Source organism: Anopheles coluzzii, chromosome X (assembly GCF_943734685.1).
Source record: "Anopheles coluzzii chromosome X, AcolN3, whole genome shotgun sequence".
NCBI classification, from domain to species: Eukaryota; Metazoa; Arthropoda; class Insecta; order Diptera; family Culicidae; genus Anopheles; species Anopheles coluzzii.
This window is the reverse complement of record NC_064669.1, coordinates 22,911,247-22,934,941: the sequence shown is the minus strand read 5'-3', so window position 1 is coordinate 22,934,941 and position 23,695 is coordinate 22,911,247. Positions and strand designations below refer to the sequence as shown.

The 23,695-nt window shown below is 40.8% G+C and overlaps 1 protein-coding gene and 1 long non-coding RNA gene across 7 annotated transcripts in view; one reads left to right on the top strand and one right to left on the bottom strand.

Annotated features, from left to right (window-relative positions):
* LOC120960789 (uncharacterized) overlaps nucleotides 1–23,380 on the top strand; it is a 134,501-nt gene extending 111,121 nt beyond the window's left edge. For 5 of the 6 annotated variants that reach the window (XM_040384396.2, XM_040384395.2, XM_049606344.1 and 2 more), the window contains 5 exons: nucleotides 6,319–6,672; nucleotides 10,926–11,304; nucleotides 12,261–12,843; nucleotides 19,383–19,609; nucleotides 20,622–23,379. In XM_040384396.2, coding sequence (XP_040240330.2) covers nucleotides 6,319–6,672; nucleotides 10,926–11,304; nucleotides 12,261–12,843; nucleotides 19,383–19,609; nucleotides 20,622–21,096 — 2,018 coding nt within the window. In that variant the 3' untranslated portion in view covers nucleotides 21,097–23,379. Of the gene's footprint in view, nucleotides 1–6,318; nucleotides 6,673–10,925; nucleotides 11,305–12,260; nucleotides 12,844–19,382; nucleotides 19,610–20,621 lie in introns of all 6 variants that reach the window. The other variant, XM_040384397.2, reaches the window with a different exon arrangement.
* On the bottom strand, nucleotides 146–1,226 carry LOC120960938 (uncharacterized). The gene is made up of 3 exons (XR_005752660.2): nucleotides 659–1,226; nucleotides 512–585; nucleotides 146–418 (listed from the first exon to the last, which is right to left on the bottom strand). It is a non-coding gene; the product is annotated as an uncharacterized LOC120960938 (long non-coding RNA).
* Nucleotides 23,381–23,695: the final 315 nt, after the last annotated feature.

Here is a 23,695-nt window from a genome sequence, read left to right as displayed (position 1 = left end):
TTCGGGGTCCGTGAGTAGCCTGTTCGATACACCTGAGGAAAGATAAAACATTTGGTTTAGAGACAACAGATCTAGATGTAGCGATTGTGCATCTAGAAGAAACTCACTCGTGGGGTTTTTTTCTCCTGCCAGGACCGCAATCAGTATTTGACCGCAATCAGTAGTGCGGTCGGTTCGGTCCGGTTGCTGCTGCAGCTATTGTGAGGCAAAGGATAATGATCCGAAGGGTTGAATTCCTGCCCCGAACGTTTTGAACGAGCGCGCTCGACACCGTCTGGCGGCGCAATCGGGGCACCCGGTGCCGGCTGGGCCTCTAGCGTGTTGTGCTGGTAGAGCCCGACTCGTCGCCGTACAGCTTCCGGAGGATGTTCTTAAATGGTTCCTCGTAAGCCCACGTTCCAGGATAGAGGAAAATTGGCTGCAAAAAAGGAATAAACACCATGATTAGCATCCTAGTCGCTAGCTTCGCCAAACAATCTTCTTCTTCTTTCGTGGCCCACTTACAACTTACCGAATCATACACAATCATACACAGCGCACAGTCGCAAACACCTGCGGCAGGCCCATATCATTTCTGCATTATATCTGCAAGTTAAAAGAGGCCATAGTCTATTAAAATAATGTTTCTTTATCACTATAATCGCTGGATAACGCTTACCCACTGTCTTGTGCTGTGTTGTCCACCACACCACTTTTCTATGCCGATACATGCACGTACCGCTTCCGACGGAGCCAGCACGCATTGGGCAGGACTTCTACCACTAACTTTTGCTAAAATGGCACTTACTTACGTAAAATTAAGAACTTAATTATTAAAAACTTACCAAAATTGATCAGCCAACAACACTGTTTACGTTCTTTTACACACACAACTTGACTTCTTCAGTGACAGCAGCCGCATAGCACCAACACAACGAAAGGTGTCAGGCGAGACGTCAGACGATCTTAGGCGAGGGGTAGGAAGGAGATCGGTGGTGAGGGACGTGAAAGCTCAGCTCGACAGAATCGCTATAGGAGGAAGCGAGACAACTAGACTAGACTAGAGAAATTAGAGCGAGAGGTACCACACCAACCCTCGCATTGTTTGCCGGGCATGTCATAAAAAGGGCACGCGGTGTGTCGGCACGGTTACTCCTAACTTACAGGATAACAAACATTGAAAAAGATTTTGAGCACGAAATAATTCTGAAAATCCTCGCTTTATTCAGTACGTAGTAAGAACAGCTAAACAAAATGGGGGAAGACAGATAGAAAACCAAGCCTCGGCTACGAAAATAATAGAGTCTATCTTCTTCTTCTTAGCGTTACGACCTACGCGATCATGCTGCGAAACTGTTGCAAACGCGCTGGCTGTACTACCTTTTAATATTTGAGGAAAAAAAAGATTTTTTTCCTTATCTTCGTGTCTTGTTCATTCGTATCCTTGCTTTTATGCCGGAATCGATGTTGAAAATGTCCGCCCGCTAAAAAGGATAAAGGATAATATTCCTTTTACCGCGATACCTTTTGAACTCGCTTGGTCTGTTTATTGCTGTGCCCTGTTTTTATGCGGAATCTTACATCGCATCATTCTGTGAGACGCTTTTTTACTTATTTATATAGGTTTTGCATTCCCGCTGCGCAAAGCGATCAAAAACTTCTCAGCCTCTTGCTCAATGTAGCTAGAGAGCAAGAACCAATAATGATAAAACGAGGTGAAAGGATGGGGATGGGAAGGAGGGGAGAAAGAGAACGTGGGTGTCAACTATTTTTTGGCCATTCCCGCACAACAAAATCGAGCAATTTTTTAGCTTGGTTTCTAGCTCGCTTTCCGCCGAAACCGATCGAGAAAGCGAGCAGAATCGTCCGAAGAACCGATCGAAGCTTTTTTTAATCGATTAAAGCGTTTACGGTCGTTACAGAGAGAGCGCGCTGTCTGTATTTACCTCTTTCTGACAGAAAAGCTCCGGTAGACGACCGTGTTGGTGCAAAAATCATAATGGCCAAAACATTCTTCACACAGACGTTCTCTTTCTCCCCTCCTCTCTCTCTCGACGAGAGGCGAATGCTAAAAAGCCTCGTAAAAAAATAAAAAAACAAACAAACAAACTCCTCTCTCTTCACCATCCTTTCACATTGCTATATCATTATTCGTTCTTGCTCTCTAGCTATATTGAGCAGGAGGCTAAAAAGTTTTCGATCGCTTTGCGCTGCGGGGATACATTTTTAAAGATATGATATTTCTATAATTTTTCTCTCAATAATACAATAATGCAATATATATATATATATATATATATATATATAGATATATTGCTATATATATATATATATATATATATATATATATATATATCGTATATCGTATATATCGTATATATCGTATATATATATATATATATATATATATATATTTATTTATATATATATATATATATATATATATATATATATATATATATATACCATTACCACAACAGTCTCGCATCCAGCACAACAATCCTTACTCACCTGCACTTATCCGTGAACCACTAGCTGAACACTCACCAACCGATATGAATCGCACTCTCACTTCACCTACTCTTCCGTCCACATCACGAGCAAAAACGCGTTAAACTACAATGGCTCAATTTTTTCCGAAGTAACCGCACCACAGCAGCGCAGTCATATGGTACTCACACGTTCCGAGCAATCTCTTCGACAACACAGACACTCATCATACACTCACCATCTACGATAAGCTCCGTCATCTCCAACATACCAGCTACTAACACTTCATTACATCAAGCACCCAGCGATCAAGCGACGCGTATAACCGTGTTTTATCAAAATGTGCGTGGTCTGCGCTCTAAAGCCGATGAGTTCCGCTTATCGGTAATGGAGACTGAATACGATGTATTCGTGCTTACCGAAACCTGCCTTGATCCCTCTATTCCCACCGCTCTCTTGTTTGGTGATGAGTATCGTATTTACCGTTGCGACCGAGATACCACCAATAGCTCTCACTCTCGCGGGGGTGGTGTTCTAATTGCATGCAGTGTTTCCCTCTCGTCCACGCGTGCTGTCTTGACACATGTGCTGTCCCAGACACTCGAGGTAACATGCATCTGCATTCAGCTAAGCAACCATCGTTTGTATATTGCTGCAGTCTATCTTCCACCAAATCACAGCACAGACGAGACGAAAATAAATGAATTGCTAAAATGGGTCAATGAAATTTGCGCCTCCTTATGTCCGGATGATAGATTTTTAATCATCGGTGACTTTAATCAGCCTACTCTCTCTTGGTCACCTGCACCTGTCGAACAAGATACGGCTTTTAGTTTTTTCGAGCCTCATACTCAATGTGTGCGAACAGACAGCGTCCACGGGCCTGCCCACGCCCGAATGCAGAGCCGATGGCATGCGATTCTATCTTACCCATTAACATGAGAGGGACAGAGCTAATACCCCGAACGTACCCGAAAGGTATGCATGCTTCACTCATCAGGATCTAAAGGCAAGGACAAGGCAAAAGAGACACAGAAAAATGTCCTCACGGCTACACATGTCCTTTTGATGCGTTGTCTATGCGTCTCGCTCGGTATCACAGCGGCATACGGCAGGTAAGCAGTACAAATGCTGCTACCTGATACGCACACATATTTATCGAACACAACTGTTCGGTACGGCTCGGTAAACTTCACGAGGACGCCGGAACACAAGGGCGCAGACATTTTCATGATTTTGTATGACTTCGGCTGTTTTGGACCATACGTTTAGGCGCAGGCAATCAGCACGATGTGCCCAATTAATTGACGGATTGCACCTGAACGCTTTATATCAACTCAACAACAACAAAAACTATCTGAACAGAACTCTTGATCTGATTTATGCAAATTGGCCAGCTGCTTCAGCCTCATCGTCCATACGGACCTCTGATACCCCCCTACTACCGGTCGACCACCATCATCCACCATTGGAGTTCAATCTCAACATTGATACTCCTACCACCCAACTACCATCTAATGTTGCGGAAAGGCGGCTCGATTTTAGTCGTATTAATTTGCCTAAGCTCGAGAGATTGATCTCACAATATGACGAATTTTTTGACTGCTCGATCTTTTTAACTCCTGACCATGCTGTCGATGATTTCTCTCAGTTTATGCGAACGGCACTTAACGAATGCGTCCCCGTCAAAACGCCGCATCGAGGTCCGGCCTGGGGTGACCGCACACTACGTACACTGAAAAGAGCGAAACGTGCTGCATACCGTAACTCGCGTGATCGAAGGTGTCCCGCTTTGCAGGTTTACCACAATAGCGTCCACGCGCTTTATCGACGTTATAACAGAATCTGCCACCGCAGGTACCTACGTAATATAGAAAAAAAGCTGCGCGTGCATCCTCAACGCTTCAGGACCTACGCAAACAATAAGCGCAAATCTTCCAGCTTCCCATGTTTGATCCGCTACAAGGGGAACCGAGCTTGCACACTCCCAGATATGTGCGATTTGTTTGCTACACGTTTTGAGGACACTTTTGTTTCTGAAAACATGCACCCCGAGGCTCTTCATGCTGCACTTTCTAACACACCCGCAGATGCACTTCGTCCCATGCTTCCGGTCATTAATACCTCGTCAGTCACCCGCGCCATAGACCGCATAAAGATGTCCTACACCGCCGGCCCTGATGGCATCCCGGCAGTGATCCTGAAAAAGTGCACTGCGTCGATTGCTCCAATACTAGTAAAAATCTTCGAGGAATCACTACGTTCATGCACCTTTCCTGTCTCCTGGAAGGTCTCATGGTTAACACCAATCCATAAGAAAGGCTGCAAGAATGAGGCTTCTAACTATCGGGGCATTACATCGCTAGGGGCCATCGCAAAAGTGCTTGAGCTGCTTGTTTATGAACCGTTACTGGCCTCTGCCCGCAATTACATCAGCCCGAATCAGCACGGATTTGTCCCTAACAGATCAACAACCACAAACCTTATGCAATTCGTCAGTAGCTGCCATAAATCCATTGATGCTCGCCTTCAAGTAGATGTCATTTACACCGATTTAAAAGCCGCCTTCGATAGGATATCTCACGTCATATTACTAGCAAAACTCGACAGACTCGGCCTCCCAGATCCCCTAGTTGCTTGGCTGAGATCATACCTAATGGGCCGCACTTATTCCGTTAGGATGGGGCCCCATTTATCTAGATCCCTCCGTGCATCTTCTGGCGTCCCTCAAGGCAGCAATCTGGGACCTTTACTATTTGTCCTTTATATAAATGATGTCTCCACGATCCTTCCTGCGGATAATCACCTGCTCTATGCGGACGACACCAAAATCTTTCGGCAAATCCAGGGACCAGACGACCATCGCATACTCCAGGCTTCACTAGAAGAATTCGATAACTGGTGCACGCGAAACTCCTTAACCATTTGTGTTGATAAGTGTGTTACCATCACCATCAGCCGTTCGCGCTCTCCAGTGCATTTCGACTACACGCTAAACGGGCAAACTTTGCAGAGAGCCGATTGTGTCAAGGACTTGGGTGTTTTCGTCGACGCGAGACTCACGTTTGAGCAACACCTTGATCACGTTGTGACAAGATGCAGTCAACTGTTAGGTTTAGTCGTTAACATGACTCGCGAGCTCTCTGACCCAATCTGCACCAAAACTCTTTATTGTGCTCTTATTCGATCAGTGCTGGAGTATGGCAGTGTTGTGTGGTGGCCCTCCTCTGCTCGGGGGGTTGCGCGCTTGGAGTCCATCCAGCGTAGGGCTACCCGTTTCGCGCTCCGTTCGTGGGGCAGCAACAACGACTACACAACAAGGTGTTTGTTGCTCGGGTTACCCCAACTCGACGACCGAATACGAAATGCTAGGCTGGTTTTTATCGTTGGGCTTCTCAATGGTAGCATCGATTGTCCGGTTTTGCTCTCGTCGATACAGCTGTACGTGCCTGCAAGAACTCTCCGCCCTCGGGCGATGCTGGCCATCCCTGAGACAAGGACCGCCTTCGCCTCCCGAGACCCGTTTTTGCGTATATGTCTTGCTCTGAATGCGGAATCTGATGCGTATGAGCCCGGCATGACGATGGCAAATGTGTTGAGTCGCATTAATTTACTTCGCGCCTCTCGCCAGAATCTTTAGCGTCCTTGTAATTGTTATTGTTGTTATTATTGTGTTATTGTAACGCGTGTGACTATTTTTGTTATATTCCTATTGTACCCTTACATATATCGAGAGGGCTTATGAGGTCCGTCGATCATTTAATAAATATACAAATATACAAACATATATATATATTATTTTCATTTTTTGTGCTATTATTTTCAATTTTGTTTATGGTTTCAATTCAGGACCTCCACCCCCTCCACTACCTCCACCATTAAAAGCAAGCAGCTATGGTAATAGCGGACATAAACCAATTCATGTTGCAGCTGCTGCATCAGGCGCAACAGCACCAATTGCATCTTCTCGACACTCAACAGACCAGCAGATCGGTGCAACATATGGCGAACAACAAAAGTACCTGAATGGTATACACAAATTCGTTCTTTTCCGTGAAGGAGACAGTCACGAAGAATGCGCAGAATTGAACAGATCACAACATCATGATTCAGATTCCGGACTAGAAGTATTAGAAGAATCTACTCTCAAACCATCAGATCTGATTCGTGGGAACCACAATCGTAGCATGTCAACTATTACAGGTAAATAACTTTGTTTTAACACTTTATTTATATTTGTTATTTTTACTCGTTATTTTTTATTGAGTCCGATGCTAGTGTTGGCTATGACAACGTAATGCTGTATTGTCGTAACAAGAATACCAGTTATTCAATCTTACTGCATGCAGGGCTATACCTTGGATATATCCGGTGGTATCTCCCTCGCATTATATTATATTATATATATATTGTGATCTTGTTCTTTATAAACACATTACTGTTTTATACTTTAATTATTCAATCTCTCCCCTAACTCATTCAATATGGAACAAATCTGGCTGTTAGCCTACGAGTCCTTTGCTGCCTTTCCGTTATCTGCACGGGTGGAGCAGAATCTGCAGGCATTGTTCGAGTGGCTTCTATAGTAACTGCAAACGATACAACTAAGCATAGCAGTAAAAAACTGTTGGAATTGTTAAAATTTAGCTTGATATTTTTCTGGTGGTTCTGTTGTTCGATAACATGTATAGCGGGCTTAAAATTTTCTAGGCGAGCATTGGGCGGAAAAAGGACGTACACTCGAAAACTTAGATGAAGTAATGGCCACGATGGAACCATCGATAGCCCTTTTATTATATAATAATTGTTTGTGGCTCGGTTGATGGGGTAAGGCAGGTTCTGGTTCGGGTTGCGCGATGAGGTGCGTATCGTCGTCAGCAGAATGGTCCGGAACACAGGGAGGAACATTAGGCGAGCTTGGCAGCGGGTTACCAATCAAGGCGTCCGATAAGGCGTGCGTCGGCGTCAATAAATCGGTTGGTTGAGGTCCGACGCACCTCCGTGACTGATCGTTCCGTTGATGGTGCCGTTCTTATTGTTAAGTTAGTCGGGTGACCCTCAGGTGTGCGTTGAACCCCGCGCTATGATGCAACTATGCTGACCGTGCATAGTTGGCTGCGAGTTCCGTGTTCGTCGTTGGACAGCATACCGCTCGTATAATCGAAAGACATGGCTCGTGCGTCTCATGCTGACATTGGAATCGACAAAAACATATGCTTCACATGCAGAAAAGCCTGCAATACTTTATCTAAAGTCTTTCCTTCTGCTCGAATTTTATTTTGACATTGTTTGTTTACGCTCTTTTTATATGTCTCTTTCCCTTTAGAGTTAGAGCACGTTTTCATGACATGGTCCGGTTAACAATTATTCTCCAGGATGCTCGGTCCCTGCAGCCTCCCATATATGTAGGCACCTGATCTCCAACAAGTCTTGCTTCACCTGATCCAGCCATCGAGTTCGCTGTGCTCCCCTGCGCTTTATGCCGAACTGGGGTCGCTGTCGAACACCTTTTTGGTGGGGCAAGAGTCCATTTGTGTTGATGAGTATTGTTGCTCATTTAAGATTTTTATATCATGGCATTACTACTATTTCCTTGTAGCTTGTATGTTTACAAACTTAGCCGCGATGATCTTTACAGCTGCAATACCGCAAAAAATGCCTTTTTCGACATGTCATTAAGGAGTATGAGCAACGGTATTCGAATTTGATTTTGGTTGACCCTGATCTTTTCACGTGTCGGATCTGGAAGACTGTGGCAAATGGTTCCTTCACTTAAACCGTTAGCACGTATGTTTCGATCGTGATTGTTTTTTTCATTGGAGCCCTTCACGATTCTAGTCATCTTTTATAGACAAAAAACAAAACTAGCGTGCGATTTTCAGAATAGATTATTTCACCCTCAAAGCTAGAATTAGATTCGAGTACCTGCTCGAAAATATGGCAAAACAAGATGGTGTTTTCATTGATCCCAAGGTGAATTAAAGAGATCAGGTGGAGGAATCTTGAATCAAAGTGTATGTACACCAGGTGGTCTCATATCATAACCAAATTCGAACCACTTTTTGACAGGACGGGTGAAGATTAACCGTGGGATAAGTTCACCTGTATATTATACCCACTTTGATAGCTGCTCAAAACCTGCTAAACAGTGCAAACAGCTGATAGGCTGAAATTTCAATCTCTATAAAAATAAAAGAAAATGTCCCGAGCTTCCAACCTTAAGTTCTTTTTCCTTGGGAGGGTCTGAATCATTTGTACGAGGGTGGCTTGCTTGTTTCCCCGTATACCCAAGCTTGAATAATTGAGAGACATGTTACCGTTCTGTACGACGTGGACGTATTGAGTAAGGGTAGGGGGTGGAGAGCCTATGATAATCTTCTAGAGGCTTCGAATCCACTCCCGTACCTGCGAGGTTGCTGTAACGCTGCCAACAGAAGGCTGTCAAGTTATATGTCCTGGGGTGCGATAGTGTGCACGGGAAAGTGTGCCGCAGTCTTGCTATAGAAAACTGCAGATCCCGGTATCGTCAACATTTTCACGTATCGTTCCGCAATCGTGCGTTTAACTCACGTCCATTTATCGAAGTGTTTCGCGGCCTTGTGTTCTATTGGAAACCCCTGTAAGTCAAATTTTATGTGTTTGTATACATTTTTACACTGCTGAAAACTTTATTGAAAAAACATTACTAAACATTATCCCCATGCAGGGATGTACCAAATCGGGTATTTTAAATTTCGGGAAAAAAATCCGCAGGTATTTACCCGGTATAACCGTATTTTCCCGGGTAGACTGGGTTTATTATATAGGCCCTATGTTAGATTGCATAGTTTTAACGTCATCCGCAAAACAAATTCGAGCAGTTTGCGAGCTCACCTGTTTCACCTGTCACCTATTTCCACCCAATTGACATTTTCGAGCACGAATTATTGAGGAATCAAGCTATTTTCCTTAAGCTGGCCCCTTAAATTTCCCTTGAACTGCACCAGTTTAAGGGACTTATAGAGCAAACCCTTTAACATCTACTGTGATGTGGCTTTTTCGTTGCTTTTGTTTCTGTCCTTTGGACAATAAGGTATCCAATCCTAATCACTGGTCATGTAGCCATTTTGTTTCAAAACACTCCGAAGTTTCAAGAAATAACGCCTCACAAAATGAAATTTTCGAGTTCTAAAATCGGGGTTTTGAGCTAATTCCCTTAAACTGGCTCCTTAAACTTCTCTTACCCAAGTGACATTTGCTCAAAATTGTTTTTCCATATCTGCTCGATTAGTACTCGATACGCCTGAAATTGTCAATTTGTGTGTGATCAAGCGTGTTGTAAGCGCTAAGATTTGGAGTGTTCGTAAATTAGACTTTCTTCTATCGATGGAGGATGCCGTCGAGCTCAAACCCTGTAACAAGCACAAATTAACTAGCATTAACCCCTTTGTCAGAAAGTCATAGACATACTTTTCAAAAATGTAAATCTGCATTATTCTCCTTCAGTAAGTTATTTGTATTTTTGGACGATTGTTAAATGCATATGTTAATGGCAATATGTTATCTGAAACAGCATACCACACAATTCATACATTCACTGTCTTCATCTTTCTTTGTTTCTAGTTTTAGTAGGTGTTTTACATTGAATTTCAAATGATATCAGTTACTCTGTACTCAGTAGAATATTTAAAAGAACTCAGTAGAATTGCCCTAGTCGGTTGCAACACTCCCCTATATACTTGAAAATTTCCACAGTATGCTTGAAACATTCCGCTACCGATTTGCAGCATTACTTTAAGTGATTGAACTATTCCTTTATATGACTAGAAACCCTGTATTACAAATTCGTGTAGCTAATCGATGGAAAATAATCTCCTCTTTTTATATTCTCTCCCGATTGCTCATGGTAACGTATTGATGCTCACAGGAAACATTTTATTTTACAAACTGATTTTTCAATGCTACCAAACTAAATAAGACAGTATATAAAATAAAGGCGCGTGCTATTTAATTGAGGTTGTTTTAATGTTGTGTGGTTCGCAAACACCTTAAAGAATGTGAACCGTGGTAGTTTTCGTTATCAAAAATTTAAAATTGATTGGATAAACGAACATTTATATGAGTAAGCCAGAGAAGCAACATTTTCCTTCCAAAGTAACACAAAAAGTAACACTGAAAAAGAAAATAACAGTTTTCTTCCTCTAAAAGTGTCGGATAAAAAGGCAAAAGAAGAAAAAGTCTCATAAAACGGCTTTAGATGGATAGCCCCTAAGGGAAAATGCTCGAGTGGTCACTAAAATGAATAGAAACGGAAGAAAATGTATGGTGAAACATTGGTTAAGTTTTTCTTTCCTCTTTTTCATAATTTTTACTTGATCTTCTTTCAATTCCACATCCCCTACCACTCAATCCATCCTCGATTGCAACGTGTGCTGGACCGTGACGTGGCAACTGTGGTAAAAACCTACCGCGAGCAGCGAATAAGAAAGCCAAACTAATTCAAGCCAACGGCTGTGGTGAAGGTAATGGTGGCGAATACAACCTACATAGTCAATGTGCACCTGAAAATAGCTCACCATACGGCTCCAAGGCATCCCGCGCCGCACCAGTAGCGTCAGTCGACGTCCAGCTCTGCCATCAGCAACATCACCATCAACCGCGGCTTGTTAACGTCCAGCCAGTAACACCAAACAACCTTCAGCATCAGGGACCTAACTTGGTGAATAAGCAGTTGGTCCTACCATTTGTGCCACCCAGTTTTCCAAATGGTACAAGTGACGGCTCGAACCATCTGATCAAACCATCAGAATATTTAAAAAGCATCAGTGACAAAAAATCAAATGCAGGCTCGCAAAGGTAAATTGTTCGTATTCAAAAGATTCGAATTTTTCCAGTATTAAGTGTGAATGGTGATAATGTGTTTTTGTAAAAAGTTGAAAAAAGTTTAAAAAAATTATGTTTGTTGCAAAATCAAAATCATCAAGGGACTTATGTGATAGACTTTGGTACAATGATAATTGAATTGGCACATTATTTTACTGGCAAAGTGCTCATTATATTATCAGTCTGTAACGTGTGGTACAATACGGTTGATTTTCATGTTTCTCTTGTTTCCCGTAAATTCATTGTTTCTGAAAAAAATTCAATCTCAATTTCTCACTTCGTTGTGCTCTTTTTTGATTGCCTCATTCAACACGTACAGCGCTTCCAACAAAATCGACATGCTTTCTCAATCTATAGGTTTAATTGTTGGAAAAAGTGAGAAAGCATCATACTTTCACGTGAGCTATTGTATCCATTCGCCACGTGGATTGATCATAGGATGGTCGATGGTAGTTCATAGTTAGTTACAACAAATGATGTTGTTGAAAGTGTTTCTAATGCTGAAGGATGATAAGACATAATTAGATATATATATATATTTATATGTATATATATATATATATATATATATATATATATATATATATATATATATATATATATATATATATATATATATATATATGTATATATATATATATATATAATACATACAATACATCTGTTCTTACCTGAAATCATATAAACGAATGTTATATTTTTAACCATACCGTGTAAACCAGGGAGATTTGGTGTACAAAAAGAAAAGGGCAAAAAGATAAAAAAAGATTCTTCTCAACAGTAAATCGTAATAGAATAGTTCAAGCTCAGATAAATTGAAGTGATAGAATCATAAGTAATGAAAGTAATAGTATGTACCTGTTAATAATAAGACATATAAACATAAATTGTACTTGCAAACTAACTACTTATATATAAAATATTCCCAGATCATCTGATACTGAGGAGTATATGCCATTGAACACTGCCCTCATTGTGCAGGCGGGATCGGAGCCGCCGAAACCGCCCCCGCCACCACCAGCGCCCCCTCTTCTCAACCACAATAACGCTACAATCGCTGGCACGGCAACCCTAAACTCCACTCTGCCGCATAACAATACAGCAGGCGGGACCCGATTAGGCGAACCAGCATCCAGCGAGAAGGCACAACGCAGCGGAGTGCATCCACCGCCTCCTCCACCACCCCAAGACACAAATATTCGCAAACTACACCAGCCGCTCTCGGCCATCTCTATTCAAGACTTAAACAGCGTTCAGCTACGACGGACTGACAAGATGCTCGCCAAAACTTACTCAGCTCCAACACGCAGTATAAGCATGCAGTGTTTATCAAGCACCACCGAACAATTCCTTTCTCAGAAGACCGACCTAATAGCTGAGTTAAAGTTATCGAAGGACATTGCTGGAGTGAAGAAGATGAAAGTGGAGCGAGCTAAACTCGAAGATCGCCAAGCGACTGAAGTTTACTCAGAAGTAACACGTCAGTTCACCGCTCAGAACTATGTTGATCAGGTAAGCAATTTGCAGAATAAAACTAATAAATCCAATGTTGTATGTCATTTAAACATTTTATTTTAATTGGACTAAGTATAAGTTTTTCGTAATAGGGTTCATTGGTTGTCTTCTAAATTGGTTATTGGTGTATGTATATATATATATATATATATATCTCTTTATGTAATATGTATGTATATATAAGGCATCTATCTCGCTTTTGGTAATCTTTCAGTATTCGCATAATTAATTAAAGGATTAAGAAGGGAATGAATCGCTCCCACGAGTACATCGACTTATGGTTGAGGAATACTTGATACACACTACATAGGATAAAAAGCAACAAAAAGGTTTAAAATCACTGGACCAGATTATTTATTATTACATGTATTGTGGACTTCTGTATTGTCCACTTCATAACATTATGCACGTATTGAATGTTGTATTAAATAGTATTGAAGGGTTTCTAGTAGTATCTCCTACTCGAAATCTTTTGATTTGTTTTATTGTAAATCATAATGTTCGATGAATAATATTTATTTTCATTCTTGTTTTGCGTCATAACGATCACTTGCTATATTTTTGAGGGTTTTTCAAAAAGTTTCAAGTTATAATTTGCGCTGTAATAGTTGTTCGTTAGGTGCTATAACTCTAACTACAAAAACTATGGGTAAAAAATCATCGAGCGCAAAGCATCTTTCAAGCAAGGGCGCAGGAGTTATGAATGATGTTATAAAACTTAGAGCCATCTTGTGCCATGTTGAGCATTTAAAGTAATAACTCTTTAAAACTTGTTTATCAAAAGCTGATTCAAATCACATATCCATTTTAAACCTGTTTCCTCGCTTATAAATGAATTTCGCTAGAAATAAGTGAAAGCAAAACTATTTTTGAAGCGAGTTAAAAAGGGTCGAAAAAGATGTTTTGTTAACTCAATGGGGCAAGATTGCCACCCGTATGGGGCATACGGTCACCTGGTTAAAGTAAACATATTTGTTTGATAATTGGAGATTTTTACGTCCGTAGTGTATGGGGTGGCTGTAGTGTATATATTCATACATGTCTCAAGTCACCAATGAACCGCTTTTGATCACAAACTGTGCCGCAATATGGAAGTTGCTTGTCTGTTTTTCCGGGGTGGGATCCGTTCATAAAAGCGCACAATACCGCTGCACGCCACAACAATGTTTACATTTTTGACAGCTCGCGCCTAGGAAAAATGGTGGCATTGCAATTGCCCCTAATAGAGGTAGCTCTTTTGCCCCAAAAGTTGTAAACTGTAATTTGTTGCTCAATTATAAAACTCAATATAAAAAAGTTTAAAACAATGGTAAACATCGAGAAATCGATATGAAATTCGACACAGTATACCTTGTCATTGGAACGCAACCATCGGTTTACACAATTGGTCATTTAATTACACTTTTTATGACGAAAAAAAGATTGGTGGCACTCTTGCCCCTATGGCACACGTGCCCCAAATTCCTCTACGCGTGCCCCAAATCCCCCACAATCGGCCGATGGATATGGCAGGTACGTGTAGTTTGGCTGTGAAACTGTCGCGATTGCGAGGGATGCGGATACGATTGCAGACTGGTCGATTTGTTTTGTGGGACACTTGTAAAAAAATTCACAAAATCCCAAATCTTCTCAATGGTAAAATTCGCCACCAATTTCATTCAAATACAGGGGTTTCCCAATAAATTTCCAATGTCAACATCATATTGCTGCACCTTCTTGCCAGATCCTGTAAAACAAACTCGACCCGTCTGCGAGCTCCCAGGAGGCCTCGCAATCATAACAGTTCCGCAAGCGCCCTCGCAAGAAAGGGCTCCTTGCGAGAGCAAGTCATGTTTTGGTGATAGTTTCAGCGGTTAAAATTATAGCATCTATAACATAACAATAGATTTTAATTTTTTCTACATTAATTTAAAACAACTTAAAGAACTGCTTAACTAGTTTAGTGCTAGTCCAGTTTAGTTTTTTTTTTAACATGTGGAAGAACTGAACATTTTTTTAAACATGTGGAAACGCCTCGCTAGAATCGTAGATGCGTGCCCCAGACATGACCTCATAATCATCCTGGGGGACTTAAACGCAAAAGTCGGTAGGGAGCCAATGTACCGCCAATACACTGGCTGTCACAGTCTGCATGAACACAGTAACGATAATGGTAGTAGATTGGTCCAGTTCGCCGCAGCGAACAATCTAGTTGTAGGAAGTACCAAATTAAAGCAAGAAGAAAATCCTCACGGTTACATGGGCGCACCCTGGTGGAGAATCCTTGAACCTGATCGACCACGTGTTAATAAGCTGCCGACGACAGTCGAGTCTGTTAAATGTCAGAACATATCGAGGATATGGAATCGAATCGAGGAATATGGATTCCGATCACTACTTGGTTGGCTTAGTGATACGTTGTAGAATCGCCCGCCCCCGCGCCAATGGGGGCGGAGAAAATACGCAGCCTCGGCTCAACACGGACTCTCTAAGGGACATTACTGTCCAACAGGAATTCGAAGCCGCTTTAGAAGAGTCTCTACTACCAGAAAACAGTTATGAAACTACGAGCGAGAGGTCGTCTGGCTGGTTCGACGATGAATGCAGACAAGTGACCGAACGTAAGAATACTGCATACCGAGCAATTCAGCAACGGCATAGAACGCGGGCATGCGCAGAGGAATATTCACGGCTCAGACGCGAAGAGAAAAGAGTTCACCGCTCTAAGAAGCATGCTTTGGAAGAGCAAAACATGCGGGAACTCGAGCAAACCAGAGAGACGTACGGACCGACACGAAAGTTTTACCAAGCGATAGCAGGTCACCGAAACAACGTTGTAGCTAAGGTAACCTGCTGTCGCAACAAGGATGGAGATCTGGTTAGTAACCAGCCAGAGGTCCTCTCGCGGTGGGCTCAGTACTTTGATGAATTACTTAATGACCAGTTTAGCGAACAGCTAGAAGCGCCACTAGCAGATAGTGTCATACTACTGCCACCTAGCATAGAAGAAACACGAAAGGCTATCCGTCGGCTGAAAAATAACAAGGCACCCGGAACCGACGGAATTGCAGCTGAATTGGTCGAGAATGGAGGTGCACGACTAGAAAACGAGATTCATCAAATAGTTACTGAGGTGTGGGATAGCGAATCGATGCCTTGTGATTGAAATCTCGGCATCATCTACCCCATATACAAGAAGGGAGACAGGTTGGACTGCAACAACTACATGGGTATTACGGTGTTGAATACCGCCTATAAAATATTCTCCCTGATCCTTCAGGATCGCCTTGTCCCGCACGTCGAAGAGATAGTCGGAAACTATCAAAGAGGATTCCGAAACGGAAAATCAACCACTGATCAGAGGCCCGATTATTAAACACAAACGGAAATGACACAAGACAAGTGCGTCAAGACAAACGGAAAATAGGTATGCATTTTGAAACCGTTTTTGTGACAGACAATTTTTGTTAAATATTTTCTTTCGTTAACCTTTAAGTTGGCAACCGGATACCCGGGTATTTTTTTCAACTTTAAACTGCCATAAATTTTGATTCATTGCTTTTATTGACCTGAAATTTGCCGTAGCCCATCAACTTTTAATTTATGATTTTTTGGTGCATAAGTTGTAATTTTAAACAGCCTGGAAGTATTTTATCTTGATTTTTTTTAACTTTACCTCGTAAGTTGGCAACCATACACTTTGTATGGAGAATGACGTTTCTCTTCTTCCTCTTTTCATATTGTGCTTATTTTCGAGTCAAATTTAAGCGATTCCAAATTTCAATTTGACCGTTATTTTTAAAATAAAATGAAAAAACTTAATGAATAAATGAAATAGAAGAGAATATATGGTGGCCTTACTTGCTTACAGCATTAAAATATAGAAAGCATTGTTTACCTATGAAAATCGTTAATTTTTTGCATCAAAACGTGTGGACTACCCGGGTATGCCGGTTGCCAACTTACGTGTGTAAATCTGGTTGCCAACTCTACGGTTAAAGCTGTGTGAAAGCCTTTGTCGATGTGTCAAAATGTTCAAAATCAAAATAAAAAAACGTAAACAAGTTTATTTGAGACACGATCGTTTATCAAGCTAACAATCCTTGTTTAAAACATCGAAATGATTTTATCCCACTTTGTAAGTGACGATAGCAGCAGTGAAGAAGAAACAACAGTAGATCTGGCAAAACAGCGCCGACTGCTTCGAAGTGTTTTCGACCCGTTACAGCTTTCTAACCAAGCGTGAGTTAAGCATGCGGATCATTTGTGCAAACCGTGTTATACATGTTTCATTTCGTGGTGGTTAATTTCCGATTTAAGAAAAAAAAATCGTGTATCGATGGAAATTTTCCTTAACATTGTGACGGAGATCGAGTCCTCCGAGTCTTTATTATTCCTAAAAGTGTATGCAGAATTAGATGAGATAATTACATGTGCCTATGCTGTTGGTTGTTGAAGCAGCCACTCACTAAAGAAGTTGCTGGAATCCAATGTTGTTGAACGCAAACCTGGTGCGTGAGCCCTTCATCTTTCCATCGAAGAACAACAAAGGAAGGAAATAACAGCAGCTTCTTAACCCAAAACAGCAGCACGTTACCAGTATCTCCAGCTTATCGTCATTTGTATGGATATGGCAGTACACATATTTATGTTTAAAATGATAAAATTTGATTATTTCTGAAATAAAATACTTACATTTGGTCGTGAAATCAAATCCAACAACTCTGTTGTTGTGTTTTGCCGGTCAAACAATCTGAGATTGGCGCCTTTCCGTGACAAAAAGCTGACGGAAAGCAGTTTGACAATTTTGGATTTCCGTTTGTGTTTCATAATACATATCTTGGCAGTATGCTTGTGAGTTTGTGTTTCGTCAAATTTTATTTATCCAACAGACAACACAAACGGATGTCATAATACAAATCTTCCGATTTTGACAACATGTCTTTACAATTTGTGTTTAATAATCGGGCCTCAGATCTTCACCATGCGGCAGATCTTGGAGAAGATGGCTGAATACAGACACGACACATACCATCTCTTCATTGACTTCAAAGCCGCATATGATAGCATAGCCAGGGTAAAACTGTACTATATGACGCTATGAGCTCTTTTGGAAACCCGGCCAAACTGATAAGGCTAGTTAGAATGACTATGACCAACGTCACATGCCAGGTGAGGGTCAATGGAAAACTCTCAGGACCTTTTGCTACCATCAAAGGTCTGCGCCAGGGGGACGGGCTTGCTTGTCTCTTATTCAACTTGGCGCTAGAGAGGGCCATCCGTGACTCGAGGGTGGAGACTACGGGAACCATCTTCTATAAGTCAGCCCAGATCCTGGCATACGCTGATGATATAGACATCATTGGTCTGCGGCTCTCCTATGTAGCAGAAGCCTACCAAGGGATCGAGCAGGCGGCAGAGAGCCTCGGCTTGCAGATAAACGAGGCAAAGACCAAACTGATGGTGGCAACATCAGCGGGCCCACCAACAAATAATCCGAATCTACGTAGGCGTGACGTGCAGATAGGTGAACGCACTTTTGAAGTCGTCCCACAATTCACCTATCTGGGATTAAAGGTCAGCAACGACAATAGCATGGAAGCTGAGTTGCGCGCAAGGATGCTGGCTGCCAACCGGTCATTCTACAGCCTGAAAAAGCAGTTCACCTCAAAGAACCTGTCGCGACGGACGAAGCTGGGACTATATAGTACCTATATAGTACCGGTACTCACATACGCCTCTGAGACATGGACACTGTCCAAATCTGACGAAACCCTCTTAGCCGCGTTCGAGAGGAGCATGCTCAGAAGGATACTTGGCCCGGTATGTGTGGAAGGACAATGGAGGAGCCGCTATATTGACAAGCTGTACGAGAAGTACGGCGACCTCACTGTCGTACAGCGTATCAAGCTCGCCAGGCTCCGGTGGGCTGGCCATGTTGTACGCATGGAAACGGACGACCCAGCCCGTAAAGTCTTTTTAGGCCGTCCACAAGGACAGAGGAGGCGTGGTAGGCCCAAATTGAGGTGGCAAGATGGCGTGGAGGCGTCCGCCATTAAGGCCGGGATAACGGACTGGCAGACGAAGGCGCGAGACCGTGAGCGGTTTCGGACACTCCTGAGGCAGGCCAAGACCGCAAAGCGGTTGTAGTGCCGGATAAGTAAGTAAGTAAGGAAGAACTGAAAAAGAATTGGTATAAAAAATCAACTTAAAATAACAGTTGCAATACATCTTGCGCATGGTAAATAATTATGAACAAAATTTTAAGTGAAACCCTGTAAACCTGTCTTGAGTTAACACTAGCTGTATGTAAATACGCTAGCACTCGAGATTTTGTGAAGCCCAAGGATTTATGAAAAAAAGTTTGCCAAATGGTTCGAGCAGTTTTGACCAACTTTATCAAAGTAGTATCATTGTAATGTATTGACTTCGTAGAAACTATTTTTTATCTTGCTTAACTCTTTTTCTCTAACTATCACGCACAATTTACACGCCATCACACGTTCACACGTCACGCTATCCATCCATTTTGTGTTTTTGGTCTTTATTCTCGATAGCCTTATCATACAGCTGATAAGATTTTTCAGGTACCTGAGCGCGATAATGCTGGAAATGTAATTCCCGATTGGAAGCGTCAGATGTTAGCAAAAAAAGCGGCAGAAAAGGCTAAAAGAGAGTTTGAAGAACGGTTGGCGCGAGAGGCTGAGGATCGTCGATTGTCAGCGATTCCGAAATGGAAAAGAGACCTCATTGCACGCAAGGAAGAAGCAGAAAATAAATTGAAGTAAGACAAAAAGCCTATTGCGGGGAAATGAACTTATGACACGTCCCTTGCACAAACCGTTCAATCTACCTTCGCTAGTGTGTGAACAAGATCGATACGAAAGTATCATGCTCGTTACTCTTCAGTTAGTCATGTAAGCCAGCGTTCTTCAGTTCAGTTGTCTTGTTTCAAAACTGTTCTATCTGTAAAAGTGGAAACAAAGCGTATATTTGCAGGCCTGTACTAGGATTTTTGATGATTATATTAACATCTTCAACAAGTTGTGTTGATGAATCTGCCTAATAACGATGATCTTGCATTTTATAAAAAAAGTAAACTATCTGAATTTATAAAAAATTAGCTGGTATCCCAAAAGAAATGTTTCAAAATCAACAGTCGTTCAAAGTTAACCATAATAGTTGAAAATTGCTCGACATATGCATCGCGAATACATAAAGTACATGTGCTATTTTTAACGATTGATTCTAAGTCGTCATTAAACAAACGGTTGTCAAGCATGTTTGCGATACAAATAGACTGTCAATTATAGTATTACTCGTTTTTTACCAATGTTTGGCTTTGTTTTGGCAATAGTCACTGTTTTTAAAATCGTCAATGTTAACAAAAATGAACATGTATTGAACTCGGATAAATGTACATTACTTGGCGAATCCCGCTATTAGTTGTAACAATTGTAGATACTACCAACACTCTCGTTACTCGTATTTACAATGTTTGCAACAAAAACATGGAAATATTTGGTCCAGAGAATCATCAGTAGAATCAGTTAAAATCTATATACTCCGTTAGCCGTTCGCTTCGACCAGCTGTGAAATATGATGGAAATAGAACAAAATATTTAAAAAAGCCTTAATTGACTCCAACGGAACCTTCTCACCGTTTGTTGTATCGTTCGACCCATACTATTATCGTTCTGCGTAAGGAATGTGTCATAAGTGTTTCCTCCTCATTTAGATGAATACATTTGATCTGAATTTGAATAACCGGAAAATTTAATTATTGTCATTGTCAGGTCATCAATATACACGCCAAAAGTAGAGGAGTTGCAGCGCCGATCAGATTCATGGCGCACCCGGATCACTCAAAGGGCCATGTCAATCGATAATATTAGTTCATACGGCTCAGAATCAGAAATGGGTCTGCTGCGCTATAATAAGGAGAACCAATATCAATTCCAAGCTTCCAATTCTTCAGGATCTGGATACTTTGGACAAGGAAGCGTTAGCACTGGTAAAATAATGCACGGTGTTTCGGGAGGCACTGTAAGTCACCAAATACCCGGCAACGGCAGGCGTTGTTCTATAGAAAATATTAGCAATGCAAAGCTCGAAGGCGGAACTGCTCATGGATATCACCTACCTGATGTAACATCACCCACACAGTGTGATTCTGTGTGTGGTAATGAGGACAACAATGACAGTGAGCAGATTATCCCGTGGCGAGCTCATCTCCGGAAAACTAATAGTCGACTCTCTCTCATTGGCTAAGCGCTGTTTTATGAATAAACCTGTAATAAACGAAACTGGAGACTAAAAAGAAGGTAGAGAACAGAAACGAAATTTTACCAGGCGTCCATTTTGCCTATAGTCATCGTATAGGGTTTCCCAAGGTTTTTAGTTGCTTCCCGAATTTGTTTGGTTGTTTCCCATATATTTTTTGTCTGTGTTCTCTTAACGATGTGTTCTCTGCTACGATTTTTGTACATTCCTCTTAATTGTTTGGTTCAATTGTATTGATGTTCAATGGGTGTTGATGTTCAATTGACGATACAAATGAATCGTGGGAATGAACCAAACATCTATGGGAAATGGTTAATATATCGTGAGACAATCCCAAACAATTACGGGCGCCAATCAATAAATTGTGGGAAACCCTGTTCAAATTTGTTGCACGATTCTCTACAACTTATGCATGTAAGAAGGTTTTCATAGAAAGCATTGTACGTGGCGGGTTTAACAGTAAGCGGACTAAGAGAATGCCAAGGGTTATCCCGCCTTTTTGTGCCCCGAAGATATTAAGTCCAGCATATGTTTTCCATATAGTCTATGAAGGTTCTATAGTTGAATTCCAGTTGAAAAAGTAGTAGTTGTGACTCACCTTTACTACGAATAATTGATAAACAACAACAATAATAATAATAATAATAATAATAATAATAATAATAATAATAATAATAATAATAATAATAATAATAATAATAATAATAAAATGAAAAAAAAAACTATTGCACTTACAAACTACTATTCATACAGTTGCAAATCAGTCCTAAGCTAATGCATTTACTTATTCACTACAGTAATAAGTCGCACTTATCAACGCACTTCCCTCCCTTCCTCTTTTTTAATATTCTATTAACCGTTTGGACCTAGACACCCTAAACTCGCCACTGTACTGTTTATATGTAATAGTTGTAAGATAGAACAAATAGTTTAATAGAAATGGAAAAAGACTTCGATGAACTGATGTAGAAATTAAGAAAAGAAAAAAACAGAGGAATATCAAAAAAGAAAACTAATAACCTAAGATTTCGTTTGCAATATTATCATCAACGATGTACTTGTTACTATAATTGTCATCATAATTATTGTTACTTTATTATAATTAACTACGGTTGGTTTGGTTAATCTTCTTAATATACATGTTACAATCATTATCTATTCATCACATTATTATTGATACGTTATTTTTAATACCCATCACAATATTTTTTTCACATTTATATCATATGAAATCCCTAAACTTACCATTTCTAAATTGCTTTCTTGCATTCTCCGTTTGGTTCCTTTTTGTTGATAGGTATTGAAAACAAAATAAACAATACAAAATTATTAAAACTGTATTAACTTGACTTAGATAGTCTCTTTAACCTTCAAAAAAAGGATAAAAAGATGTAGCATGGTTTTATTTCAGCTTTAGACCTTTATGTTTACAAAATATCATATATATGATCTGTGAAAAATATATCTGGTTTACCTGATATCATATGAAAACAAATAGTAGCATCATTTAGCCAAGAGCAACACACATCTGACAAATTTGGAAAAACTTGAGATTTTCAACTGTTTTCTTATCTTAGGAAAAGTGATAATATAAATAAAAAATAAAGTTTATTCATGACGGAGTAAAATTAAAAAAAAAAACAGATCAACAAACTGCTGTTTTATTTTCATATAATTTTTGTTACAGTTGACGGTCATTTGAACTAAAATATGTCCCTCAATTTGTTTTACCTGTAAGTTCATGTAAATGTTACTTTATGCTTAGTCGAAATATGTTGTAGTCGTTGAAAACTATAGATAAAAATACATAAACTTTATTACTAAAACGTATCATTAACGGTAACACGTATACATAAAATAAAACGCAGATACGGAGGACGGAGACCCGCTCGACGTCCTATCTTGGCGAGCGCTGATGAGAGAAGGAAATAAGAGCCCGCAGGATACACTGACACCAACAGGTGACAGTCCGTAACCTGTGAGTGGTGTTAAGCCTAGCACGCACTAGACACAGTTCCCACATTTCGCCATGTGTCACCACAATAAAATACAATCAAAATTATTGTTCAATACCGCTCACCTGGGTGAACCTAACAGATCTCCAACAAATAAATTCAACTGACTCTTCCTGAGAGCCGCTATATGTTTTAGTGACAATTATACCGTTTTGCTAATGTAAATAGATCGGGGTAAGGAACGTGCCACTGCTATCAACCCGTCAACCCACAAGGGGCATGTTTTCTGCAACAAAACTAGTATGAGTCGCTTCATTAAAAATCTATTAAAAGAAAAAAAGTTTTCCAGAAACTGCATTTTTTACATAAAATTTTGCCAATGACTCTCGCATATAAGGTAGCGTAGAAACAGTGTAAATGCCATACTATTTTCATATTTTTAAGGAGCCCCTGAGATGTGGAACCTTTCCTGCCACTTCGAAATCTTCCTTGATGACACCCATCTACAAGAAGGGCTGTAAGAATGATGCTGTAAACTATCGTGGCATAACCTCACTGAGAGTGTGTGCAAAGGTGTTCGAAATGCTAATCTACGAGCCATTGTTGTCCTCGGCCTGCAACTATATTAGTGT